The 13154-nt window shown below is 44.6% G+C and overlaps 1 protein-coding gene across 2 annotated transcripts; it reads right to left on the reverse strand.

The window, feature by feature from the left end:
• Positions 1–2130: 2130 nt before the first annotated feature.
• Positions 2131–12796, reverse strand: IL17D (interleukin 17D). 2 transcript variants are annotated; one of them, XM_041487375.1, is made up of 3 exons: positions 12659–12796; positions 11643–11953; positions 2131–4094 (listed from the first exon to the last, which is right to left on the reverse strand). In XM_041487375.1, the coding sequence occupies exons 1-3, from the start codon at positions 12692–12694 to the stop codon at positions 3779–3781; spliced, it is 663 nt and encodes a 220-aa protein (XP_041343309.1). In that variant the 5' UTR covers positions 12695–12796; the 3' UTR covers positions 2131–3778. The 2 variants fall into 2 exon arrangements, with proteins under 2 accessions (XP_041343309.1, XP_041343310.1); XM_041487376.1 differs by lacking the exon at positions 12659–12796 and adding an exon at positions 12057–12160.
• Positions 12797–13154: the final 358 nt, after the last annotated feature.

The following is a 13154-nucleotide window of genomic DNA, read 5'->3' on the forward strand; positions in this document are numbered from 1 at the left end:
ACTTGCTGTTGGAACAGACTGTGGTGAAGTGTCAGCACCATGCTCCTTTTCCAATGGCATTTATGACTGCACAGTCATATGTGCTACAGCCTCTTTAACTAGCCCAGTCCAGGCAGTTATGGCTGTTCCCTCATCCCAGCAGGATTAATGGGTGTTTATACTTTCTGAGCATATCACAGCCTTTTCCCCTTTTCCTCCTGCTGCTTTCATGTTCATGTTCCCCCATGCAATTCCATGTTTATGTGTAGCTGTAGATCTTCACCTTTTCAGACAGACACCTTCAGGTCATGACTGGCAAGTAAACCCAAACTAGCATCTCAGTCTTTCCTCAGCCTTCCTGAATGATAGGAATTTTCCAAACTACCTTAAGCGATACTATAGACAAGAAAATAATCTCATTACCAAGGATATTGTTCTGTGTTTTGTGGCTCCTAATGTATTCCAGGGACAACCTTGTTGAAGGAAAAGATTTTCCTGGCACAACAAAAAATTTTCTCAAATCAGCTGCAGCTGCCAGATACTTCTAGCTTTGAATTGTTTGCATTTATTGGGCCTGGAGTTGGTTCAGTGAGGCATTTCATGTCTTCCTTCTGTCAACAGTTTGTGAAGCCTTGAAGCAACTCCAAAGAACACTCCCTCCCCCATGCAAATTAAAGGCAAGGCTGTGGCAGCTGTAACCAGAGGGCTGGAAGCTGGAAAATGTCACACCACATTTGAAGTGAAACTGATATAAATCCATGATGTGATGACCTCGCTGAAAAAAAACAATTCCAAACAAATGCAAACTACATTTAACACTCAACCTTTCCCACATGAGTAATGTGGAGAGACAGGATATGTGGAAGGATATTTTGAAGGCCAGCAAGTGTTTGTGTAGCTAATAGCTCTTGATGTTAAGTATTAACAAACAGTTGCTCACTAACAAAATATCAAACAGTTGCTCGTGCTAAAACATAAACAGCTTTTAAGAGACACCTAACTGGAAAGCTGGATCAGGAAGCAAATTGGCTCAGCTAAAAGTCTGTCATAGAGGAAAAGGAGGATTAAGAAGGGAAAATGGGCTTCTGAACAAAATAGCATAAAGATGCCTGAACCATGGGAAGCTTGCTGCCCTTGTTGCAGTGTGACGAGAAGGAGTCACCAGCACAAGCGCTCCATTGATCCATGGAGGTTTTGCAGTTCTCAAGTGCTTTCAGTCATCCCATTTCTGAAGCTTTCATTTCTGAAGCATCTACTTTTCTGGAGTGGAGAAACTGATTATGTTCCATTTATGAGATTTTAGTTTGTGTCTCACAGGAATTCCCTGAATTCCCTGAATATGCTCTAGTTACTTGAGAACCTCAAAATGACTCCATAATTTATGTCTGGAGGACAAGAGAGTTGCAAAAAAAAAAAAAAGAGATTTTTTTTTCTCCGCATCATGCAAATATATATCCATGTGCTTTAATAACTAATTTGTTGCAGACAAATTTGTATAACAAAAGTGTGTGGGCAGACAATGAGTTCTGCTGGAGGGCAGTGTTTGGCCAGACTTAGCTGGTAGCCCCTCTGGGTATCTACTAAATGTCAAGTGCTGCATGGTTGGACATTTTGCTGTTGTTGTTTGGGGTCATTTTATTGCCTGTTAGGGTGAAGACTTTGCTTTCTATGCCCTGGAGTCTGAAGGGTCAACTTCACACTGCCATAAGTGTATATGTGGAGAAAACCTCACAATCTAATGGTGAAACCAAAGGGATCAAGCTACTGAAACATCACCTAGTGCAGTGTTTCTCCAGTTTTGTAGGTCAGCCTCCTTTTTGAGTCCCTCTGATTACCATTTCCTTCTGCTCAGAGGGTGAGAAGTTCCTCCACATTAGGAGGAAGGAAAAGAGGTTGTAAGTGCTGCAAGTGTTTTCATTCTCTGGGGAAAAGGTAACTACCCATAATTGCTGGCAGCAGCCAGGCAATTAGCTGTTCTCTGAGTAGTATAAACATTTTATGACCATCTCTGAGCTCCCCTTTGAGAATCTCCTTGAGATAGAAGCATCACAATCGGAGGAAACGCACATCTAAAGACAAGGAGAATTGAGGAAAAGCATCTGCACAAAAAAACACAGCTACAACCTTCAATCTGACATTGTGATGGGAATCTTTATTAGTTTCTGGAGTTCTTAAAGTTATTTTAGGCTTTGTAAGAGGTTTCACAGATTGCACTGGAAAAATACTGTTATGCTAGACTGAGTCAGAGACAGCACAATCAATAATGATGCACCAAGACATGGAGTTGTCATGACTTTCATTCTGTCTTCAACTTGTTGTGATTAGCTCATAGTCTTTCCATTCTTCATCCAACAACACTCCAAAGAAGAGTGTGTTTATGTAGTGTAGGGGCTTTCTCTGCTATGAATTAAGGCAAATTTCAAGATTCATTATGTAGATACATTGCTGCATATGATGTTTATTCTGTAAAGATATTGCAGTCATGATCCTCTATCTGTAAAAGAGATTCTCTGCTGTGCATTCAGAGGTTTATCCGTTTGGCGAGTGTGGCCCTCTGAGGAATTCTGTTTGTGCAAGACATGCCTGGTCATTGCTGATTCTCATTCACTAGGCTGAGTCAACTTTAGTCTCTTGTTCTGGAAATGCAAGTTTTTGTGTGTGCAGGGTTTCTGGTGAGGCCTGCCATCAAGTTCCATCAGCAGCAGGCTGCACAGATGGAAGGCTGCCCGGTCAGCTTTTGCAGGTGATGATCGTCTGTTACATGCAGCATAAGGAGAAATGAGTAACAGTAATTGTCAAAATCAGGTGGATTTAACAAGTTTGGATTGACTGGGACTCAACTCGATGACCTCTTGTAGGATCTGGAAGTTAAGATCTAGCCTGCTTACTCACCTGCAGTGCACCTGAGGTGAAGCCAATCCTTGGTACTTACTTTTTAATGGGGAATCTCCTCTCCTAAAATGAGAAAGGTTTTGGCCTTTCAGCTGCATGGAACACAGTTTTATCACAAGGAAATTAAGTAGTCAGTGATGGATGAAATCAAATACAGAATTCTTAGGACCCAAACTGTGTTTTTCCTAATTGATATTTTCTGTGTAATTAGACATAGTCCACATCAAGAAAGTCTGCTGCATTTTTACAATATTCTATTATGTTTTTTCTCAACACCTTTGTACCCTTAGCAATTTGGCAAGTTTAAAAATAGCAAGCACATAGAATATTGCTTCATGAATGACTCCAACTCAGCAAAAGTTTCCTTGCTGTAGTGTATAAATTAGCCAAAGAGGTAACAGCTCAGAGGCAAAGCTTGGAGCTTGTGCAGTATAAAGGGAGGCTCTCCCAGCCTGAGAAATTATCCTTTTAATTGCTGATTTGTCACATGTATGGCAGTTGTGTGATTTTTCTACGAGTGTACTTAAAAGTAGAATATAAGAGATTCCTCAAAAATATCTACAACCCATAGCCTGCTATAGTAATAGCTACCATGTCTTACAGTTGCATCATCTTCTAAAATTTACTGTGAATAAGCAAAGATAAAATGTTCTGCTCTAAGGAAAAAAAAAAAAAAAGCTACTTTGGAGTTTGCAATAATGAACTAAAGAAGTTTACACGAGCTAAAGAAATTGAATTAATTGCCATCTCTAATGATCTGAGTGACTGGACTTTCCATTTTATATCTGAAATATCTGCAAGCAGAAAAAGAGGGTGAGTGAGAGTGTTTGCTGCTGCAGTGCAGTTTCCTGAGGTGGTGAGGTGATGATATGAGGCCAGTGCCGAAACATGACTTTTAATACATTCTTCATTCCGATGAGGGCTTGTTCTGGCCCACCAGCAACTTCACTTCTTGCTTATCTATGCTGGAATTGACGCTCTCTGCCTCCTTTTCCTGCTCGGGGACGCAGGTGCAGCCCACGGGGATGGTGATGTAGTCCTCGGTGTAGACGTAGCGGCCCCCGGCGCAGGCGGGCGTGCGGCGCAGGATGACGGTGGGCATGAACACCGGGGTGCTGCGGAAGTGCAAGCTCTCCTCGCCAAAGATCCCCATCAGGCAGCCTTTGCACAGGCAGTAGGCTTCGGGAATGTACTTAGGGTATCTCGTGGGATCATAGGAGATCCTAGAGGGAAGCAAATAAAGATTAATTCCAGGTGTTTTCATCTTGAATTGTGTAATCTTACATGTTATTATAATTATTATATCATTATAATAATGATATCATGTTTTTGTTGTCTTCACCAGGAAAAATAGCTGTAGCTGTTGCTGTCTGGCTTCTAATTTGTAAAGTGTAAAGAAAAAAACATGAACAGGTTACAGAACTGATTGGGTCCTGCAGTGCACAGGGAAGTATGAAGTGTCTGGCTTTCTGAATTATGAGATTCAAAGGTTTAAAGAGAATGAGTTTTGCATTTTGGACCAAATGGTTAAACAGAGCATTAAAAAGGGCACTTGTGCATTTCTAAACTTATCTGCCTGAGTTCTCCAAAAACTGGTACAAATCCTTGTTAACATTATTATTGTTAAAGCCATGACAAGATGTTTTAAAATTTAGTAATTTAAATAGAATTGAATTGTACAATTATTTCTGCAATAGGTTTTTCTTCCTAGTAGATTTGGGGTCATAAATGTGCCTTCCCCTTGAAAGCAGAACTCTGTATCGCTTTTTCTAATTCATGTCTACTGTATCTTCCTCTAACCATAGAAGAGCAACATTTTCATGTCCACCCTGAGATAAACTGGATGAGGCATCCACAGCTTCCCTAGGCAGTGTCTCACCACCCTCACTTCTTAATTCTTCCCAGTATCTGATCTAAACCTGCCATCTTCCAGTTTAAAGCCATTATTCCTTGTCCTATCACTCCATGCCCTTGTGAAGAGTCCTTCTCCAGCTCTCTTATAGGCCCCCTTGAGATACTGAAAGGTTCAGCCTGTCTTTATAGGAGAGGTTCTCCATCCCTTTGAGTGTTTTCATGGCCTTCTCTGGACTCACTTTAACAGGTCCACGTCCTTCTTGTGTTGTGGTCCCAGAGCTGGATGCAGTCCTCCAGGTGGGATCTCTTAATAGATCTTAAAGTGATCTTAAATCTTAATAGATTTAAAGCAATTTCTAAATTGTGTTGCTCAGGGTTGGCAGTACTTCTTTGGGCATCAAAGTGTTCACCTTTTATCTCTTCAGGCTGTGTCTGAGACAAGAAGAGGTTTCAGGTTTGGAAGAGGCAGAACCCTAAGTCTGCCTCAAGCTGTGACTGCAGTCACTGCTAGTCAACAAAATCTGTCCTTGTGAGAACAGGCAGCCTGGCTGTCTCTCTCACACCCACCCCTGGGTTGACACTGATGTTTTTCTGGTCACAGGATTGATCAAGGAACTCATTCAGCTGAGGAGTAACTCCATCAAAAGCTGGGGCTTGGTCTGTCAGCTGTCTTGCTACACGTACGCAGAGCTCTGCACCAACCAGCCAGAGTGAACAAGCAGCTTAGGCAGGACAGAAGGGAGCTGCCTTTTTCGGAAGTATTGCCAGTTTATCTGGTTAAAGGAAATCTGGAATCACAGCTTTTGCCAAACACAAACTTGGTTATCCTGTCATCAAGGAAAATAACTTTTAAGTTAATTTATATAGATATAAAAGAATTTATTTTCCTCACAAAAAAATCTGACCAGTTCTCTAACAGCCAGACACCTGTGATGTTGCAGATATTTTTTGCAGTGCTTCTCTGTCCCATTTATACTCGGTTTCTTTCCCCAGGAAATACCTTCATGTTACAGGATCTCACACCAGTGTGGAATAAAATGTCTGGTAGCCAGCAGAAGGGAATAAAGGGGAACACAGGCCTTTCTACTGTGATACATTCCCATTTCAAACTCAAGTGTGAGTAATTGCAGTGGTGGATTGTTAAACACACCATGTGTCAAGTTATTGGTATTTCCTCTACTGTATTATCTCTAGCACCTGGTTTATGATGTTACTGGAAAGCATGAACATGCTTCTGCATGCAAACATATAAAGAGGTTTCACTGATAACAGGAGAACACTGTCACTGGAATCATGGTCTACAACCACCTTTCTCCTCCAAATTCCCAAGTGGAAAAAGTCAGGTATTAATGGGGTGGGTATTTTGAAATATGGTGTGGTTGTGGCATGGTTTTCTACTTTCCAAGGGAAAAAATCTCTTATATTACTAAGTTCAATGTTAATACATCATATCAGGACTGGAAGGAATCAGAGAGAATCCAAACTTAATGATGGATTCAAAATATGGATGTGGTTTTGTATCCAGACCAGAACTTCAAGGCTGAAGCCTCTAAGTAATGCCTCCTGAAATTAATACCTTAACTCAAATGTCACAAAAATTTGGAGCCATATACAAGGTTCTGCATCTTCAGCTCAAACCTGTTCAGAAAAGCTGTATAAATAAAACCTGATTTGTGTCTTTCTAGGCAACCCAGACCTGCTTGGGTCAGAGCCACTAAGAAGCACCAGCCGCTACAAGTCAGGTTTTAACATCTTCTCCTGGAAGAGGGTTCATTTTTGATCAGATTAATTAACCAGGTAAAAATGCATCTTCCAAGTTCCTGCTATGTCTTTCCTCTCACCCAAGAGATGGATGGAGCTGGGAAGGGTGCTGGAGAACCAGAGAAGTGCAACTTTCCCTTGGTACTCAAGTGTCCCCTGCAGCCTTGTGTCACTTGCTGTGGCCATTGCTGCAAACCAGACAGCCCAGACCCTTTGCTGAGGATTGTCTGTGTCCTGCGAGCTCAGGTCACCACCGTGGAAGGCTGAGTCTGCCCCGCCAGCACTGCTCGTTCACAAGTGACAGGAGCAGTGAGCTGTGCCGAGCTGCTCTGCTCCCATCTGCTGGAACAAGAAGCAGGTTTGTGCTGAACTGGAACTGCTAATGAAGTGTGACTCGGCTGCTTTTCCTTATGACCCTACGAGTGCTTCGGGAGCTCCCAGTGAAAAACAAACTTCCTGCCATTTACCTACTAAGCCTGGAAACTCAAAAAACTGTCAGAAGTAAAACTCTTGCAGAGACTTAATCTGCCTTCTCCTGTACTGCTACTTTTATAAGTAGTATTTTTAATAATATTGTCACTTTGTAATTTCCAAGCTTCTGATTCCAGAGGGTCAGATGCTGTGCTGGGGCAGGGAGCCGACTCTTCAGAAAATCACTGTTAGCACTGGGCTAACAGCTGGATGTTATCAAAAGTCTAATAAGCAGATCATCATCCCCTTCCTTCACACTCTGAAATACTTACAGGATTAAGAGCTAACAGCTTTTTCCCTCCCTTGCCAAGACATTTATTTCCCTGTAGCAGGTGTTCTTTTGTTCATGTAATGCTTTATTTTATCTACAGGCAGCAACAGAGGTATTACTCCTATAGGTAGCACAGTGCCTGCACAGAAGTAGCCCAGTGCTAACTGATTTTCTGAAGAGTTGTACAAATGTGCTCAACTAAAAAGGATGGCAGGTCTGCATCCCCTTGCATTCTTTCCCTTGGCTGCATCTTTGGGACATGCACACCATGCTACATGGTAATGTTAAATCCTGGAAAATGCCTTGGATAAGCTTCTAGAAAATCACTGGAGTATTACTTGAAGGAAAGCCCTCCTGTATGACTTTGTCCAAACACACTGCAGACAAGCTTGGCTTTTACCAGTGAAAAATGACTTGCCTGTATTACTTTTATTAAGAATTTATGTAAATGAGCACTAAACCAATGATGCTTATAAATAAAACTGATTTTTGGAAAACAGAAAAAACAAGCTGGGCAATGTTTGAGAAAGGGACTGGCTAACTTGGCTAACATCATCAGAGCATCACTGACAATCAAAGTTAAATCTCTGCAAATTAACCATTAGCAGATGCAGGATTAGTCCCCAGAGGCAGAAACAAAAGCCACAGGATTTGGAAATTCAGAAACCTGAATGACTTCTTGAATACACATACAGAAATTTTTGCTGAACTCACATAGAAGTGTGTTTGCAAACTGGTAATGATTGTTATTGTAGCCTTAAGACATCAGAAAATAAAAATAAAGCTGATACATAGAGCTGGTTAATGAATGTCATCTGTGCTCTGCAGCACCATGAATGGAATCACAAATCAGCACTACCTGTAAAAGTGCTGCTGACTTCAGCAGAATCAGATTTTTGAACATTTGCTGTGAGCTTTATGATCAGACCCCCACAAAAGTTTAGGCAGACATTTAGAATTAATTCTTTGATGATTCACCTAATGATTCACCATGATTGTGGCTTCTGTAAATGTTAACAAGAGCACCCATCCTGTGCTGTCAGCAGGGTCTGCAGGTCCGTCCATATCATTAATTCTTGTTAAGCAGCTCTGACCCATGGCAGTAGCCAAGTGGCCCATGCCAGAACCTCCTTGTACAAGCAGGCTTTCTGGATTCCACTGACTGTCCATGTAATACTGCTAAAAAGGACAAGCAACCCCTGGATAGGTGTCACAAGCTGGCACACAGTCAGCCTGATGATTTCATGGAAGGATGATTTCATGGCAGAACTTCTGCTGCTGGCTCTATTTTTTTTAAAAAAGCTGGGTAATTTGTAGCCCAACTTCCTGAACTGCTGAGCAAATCCAGCGTGCTCAACTGACTTCAGGGAACTCTGCTGTCTCTTTATAGCTCTGCAGAGCAAAGAGCGATTCACGTGATTAAACTCTGTGCCCTGAGTTATATACTGATCTCCTGTGGCCACCAGGATGGAATTTCAGTATCAGACACATGAACAAGTATTTTTCCCCTAACATTTGCCTTAAATACCACCTGTTGATTGCTGCTAGCATCAGAGTTGGGAACCAGATGGATCTGAGGTGCAATCCATGTATCTCTAGCTTGCAGTAAGCCAAAAGTGATGTAAATCTTTATTTTTGTATAACCAAATTAAAAGACCAAGTAATGGAAAATAAATAGCAAGCACAGAGCAAAGACAAGCAAAGAAGCCACAGAAGGATTATTTGAGCTTTGAGCCAGTCAAACCTAATTCTCTCACACTTAAACAGAATGACAGGCTTGGGATACAGATGATGCAGTAGAGTCAACAATATACACAGTTCTCTAAGTAATATATTTGATTCTTTCTCATAAATGCTGATATGAAAAAATTCCAGTTGACTTGGACTAAACAGTCATGTGAACAGAAGAATTACAAGAAGCAGTGTTAAACAGCTGGGAGCAGGTGCCTGGGGAGATATTCAGGGGAAGGTAAGTAGAGCCAGACTTAATATCTTTATTATTAATGACCTGGAATAGGGAGTATAAACAGTATGTTAATGAAATCTGCAGATGGTAACAATGGGAAATGCTGCAACGCCAATGAAGACAGAGAAACAGCATGAGGTATCTCAAGCATTAAAATGCATGTCAAAAAGAAAAAAGAGCCTTTATGCACAGAGCAGAAATGAACTGCACTGTAAGTCTTTAGGCGCAGAAAAGAAGCCGGAGAGCAGGATGTCTGTGAGACGCTGGAACGGGACAGGCACCTTGATGAAAATTTCAAGCAGTCAAATTCAGCCTTTGAGCAGTTTCCTATCAGGATGTACAAGAGGGGTGTGCCTACAGTGAATTTATTTATGAGCATTCACCACTAGAACAACTTTGGTGATTCAGAAGGCAGTTCAGGAGACAGCAATGAATCTGTGAAGGGGAGCAATTTACGAGGGAAAATAATTAAATGCAAATAGGCTTGTCAAGAAAGTGCTGTATGGAAGAGAGCTCTGTGCAGCTTTTCAGATTAACACTCCAGCCATGGAGAAGAAATTGTTGGGATTGTATAAGTGAAATTGGTTAACCATTGACAAAGCATAATGGGACATTACTTGCAGTCTTTAATGGAGAGCTGTGTGTCCCTCTCAAAGACATGGAGTAACTCTAATAGGATTAAGGAGCTTCCAGGGTACCAAGGTGAAGACCACAGAACAAAACAAATATTCATATCTAGCTTCAAAATCTGTGAGATAGCAGGTGGTAATAGCTAATGCACTTTAGCAGTCTTATATTTCACACTTTAATTACACATCTTGAGTATCTGTTTCTGTCTCATTGCAGTAAAAATGCAGAGAAACATTTTCCCCTCTAAATATAATTTTAGATTTTGCTTTTAATGGTGTAATACTTCTTCCCTGCTATCTCTTAAAATTCCTAGCTTGGAGATGTCATCAAGTTACTTGTATGTGAATGGTTAGTGGTCTGTCTGAAAACACTTGGATCAAAAGTACAGCGGATTTACTTTTGTAAGCCAAGCCCCAAAAAGCAGCTGGTTCTCCATTAAAAAGTAAGCCTATACAGAGCTCCAACTGCAAATAGATACCTGCCCAATGAGACATAAGGACAAAGGTATTGTTTTCAAACCAGAGGAACAATTTTCTGATAGCATTAGTAATTTGCAAAACCACTGTAAAAAAATACCTGAGCCCAATGGTAGGTGTTTTGCTCATGATATTTGCTTTGTGCACTCTTAGGTAGCTTAAAAATCCTCAGTTTTCTTAGAGAAAATGTATTGCTAAAAATACTTTGCTTATGAAAGGCTTACTGAGCAAATAAACCATCTTTCTCTCAGTAGGATTACTTCTTACACTAAAAGCGAGTAAAGCCCATGCCATAAAATAAATATTTATTGGAGAGCCTAACAAGGAGATAACTGTTTGCTGAATACACAGGAACTGCATCAAAGTATATACCAGGGATAATGTATAAAGAGTAGCAAGAAAGTCAGTTCCTTTTAAGTTTGCACGTTTTAGCTTCCTGTTGTCTGCAGTCCTTTACAGAAAACTGTAAACAGAACTCAGTCTTGTTCAAACCACCAGAAGGCTTCATAGTCTTCTGGGAATGTGATCACACACTGGGGTTTAGTGTACTAGATCACTGGTTTCCAAGTTTTCCACAGCTTCCTATAGAAATGCAGGCCCTTGTTTTGCTTATTAACCTGCCTCACAACAAACTTACTTTACTTAGTTGTTTTTATGCCCCCTAAAAATAGTCTGTCAGCCCGTTTCCACCTCAGGGGAAGGAGGTTTGCAAAGCATACGTTGAAAACACAGGTGTAGAATACTGCTGCACTCATCCCTTGCCTACGCTCCTACAGCAAAGGGGACATCGAGCCCTTGGGAGTGTTTGGTGGGTGGCAGGAACACAGACTGTACCCTGAACTATTTTAGAAACAGCGGAGCGTCTGGAGTCACATTTTGGGGAAAGCGTCTGAGCCTCTCTGTGGCTGCTGCAGAGTCAAGAGGTGCCTCTTTGGTGGTGTTCCTTTGCTGAGGGTCTTGTGATTGTCACATATGACAATTTGCCCAAGTGACTTTTTGAGAGTGGTCTGTGCTCCCGGGTGGGTGTGGATGTGGGTGTGAGCTCCATCTCACGGCTTGCTCCACCTCATTCATTTCTCTTTTTGCCCATTAGACATATTCCTCACACAAGCAGTTTATACATAATTACCTTATATCTCTTACTCAGACGTGTGTTTTAGCACCTTTCCTGGCTGCTGCCCGGTGCCGCGGCCGCCCTTCTCCTCCCGAGCCGCCCCGGCACGGCGCGCAAAGCCGGCGGAGCCCGGCGCTGCCGGTGCCGCACGGGGACCCCGCCTCGGCTCCCTCAGCCCGCCGGGCCCCTGAGGCGGCCGCACCTCCCTTCCCCGGCGCCCGGAGTCACCTGTATGCCCAGGGCGATGCGCTGCGCAGGTTGACGGGGAGCCGGACCCTCTTGTCGGCGGGCGGCCGTGCCCCGGCGGGGCAGCTGGCGTTGTGCTGGCGGCCCGGCGGCTCGGGCTGCAGGGTGTGGTGGAAGGCGCTGAGCATGCCCGCCGCCAGCCGCCCGTACAGCTGCTCCAGCAGCTCCTCGGGCCGCTCGCCGCAGCTCCGGGTCCGCGCCGGCCGCTGCTTGGGCGCCCTGGCGGCCTCCGGGCGGAGCGGGAGCAGCGCGGCGCAGAGCAGCGCCAGCAGCGCCGCCAGCGCCGCCCGCACCTGCAACGACGCCGCCGTCAGCGGGGATGGGGACACCGGGGACACCGCGCCCGCCCGCCCGCCACCGCCCGCGCCCCGCAGCCCCCGGCCCGCAGCCCCTTACCCTGCCTCGCTGCATGGCGCCCGGGCTGCTTCTCCTCCAGGGAGCCGGGGAGAGCGGCGGGCTGCGGCGCCTCGCCGTGCCACTGGCTCTCCCGGCGGAGGAGCTGTTGGAAAAGTGCCCCGCGCCTCACTGCATCTCCCCTGGCCTCGCCTGCCAGGAACATGTTCGGCGGCGCTCACGGCGGCGAGCGCCGGGCGCGGGCCGGTCCCGCATCCCAGCGCTGCCCGCGGCCCCGGGGACACCCCCCGGGCACGGACGGATCCGGCCCACCCCGCCGAGACACCGGCCCGGCGCGCCCCGCAAGGCCGGGGCTGCCGTCGGGAGCCCCGCTCTCCCTCCCACCGCACCGGCGGCACGGGCAGGAGCCGGGCTGTCCCCAACCCCGCCGGGATACTCGGCATCCAGTGGCACCTTCTGGGCCAGGGCTCGAGACTGAGGCAGAGCCAGGGGGATTTGGCCCAGTAGGAGCCAAAGTGTCAAGGCTGATGTGAAAAAGTGTGGGGATTTACAGCTAGGGAAGGGACTGCTCTAGCCTGGATTCTCTCAGTTCCTTTAGGGCAGTTGGCACTGTCCCTCGTTAGGGTTTGGGATTTCCAACTTACCCGATTCCAGGTAGCATCTCTGGCACGTTTCTCCATCCCAGCTGTGCCGTTTCTCCAGCAGGCACCGAGGTGAGTCTGATCCTCCCGTTCCTCCTGCCGAGGCAGCCTGGGGCAGACACCCAGGGCAGGGTCACTCTGCTGGCTGCAGGAGAAGCCCCTTCAGAAGAAGAGAAATTTGCATCGTACCTGCCTAAAGGAGGTTGAGGTGAGTCTCACCTCCAATGGCTTCTCCACCAATTCTGTACTTTTAAAAACACACGGTACAATATAATCATGGTCTCTGGCACAATTTATCACTTGAACCAAGTATTTCATGTGCTCTGATGAAGTCCTGCACATCTATTGAGGCATTTAGGATAAGGATAGTTAAATATGAAAATACTGGTTAGGAATAAGGGAAAATGGGATCATAAATCATACAAAGACTGAGAACTTCCAGCCTGGTACCGCAGAAATACAAGACATCAACTTCACCAAACAGGCTGGAGTTGGAGAA

Source organism: Pyrgilauda ruficollis, unplaced genomic scaffold (genome assembly GCF_017590135.1).
Source record: "Pyrgilauda ruficollis isolate IOZ18807 unplaced genomic scaffold, ASM1759013v1 scaffold8, whole genome shotgun sequence".
In the NCBI taxonomy this organism is placed as follows: Eukaryota; Metazoa; Chordata; class Aves; order Passeriformes; family Passeridae; genus Pyrgilauda; species Pyrgilauda ruficollis.

Excerpts from the sequence above, each read along its gene's own strand:
- IL17D (XM_041487375.1), bottom strand. The coding sequence starts at position 12,694 with ATGGAGAAACGTGCCAGAGATGCTACCTGGAATCGG. Across the intron at positions 11,954-12,658 it reads GAGATGCTACCTGGAATCGG|GTGCGGGCGGCGCTGGCGGC; the intron begins GTAAGTTGGAAA and ends GCGTCGTTGCAG. Across the intron at positions 4,095-11,642 it reads GCATCGCCCTGGGCATACAG|GATCTCCTATGATCCCACGA; the intron begins GTGACTCCGGGC and ends GCTTCCCTCTAG.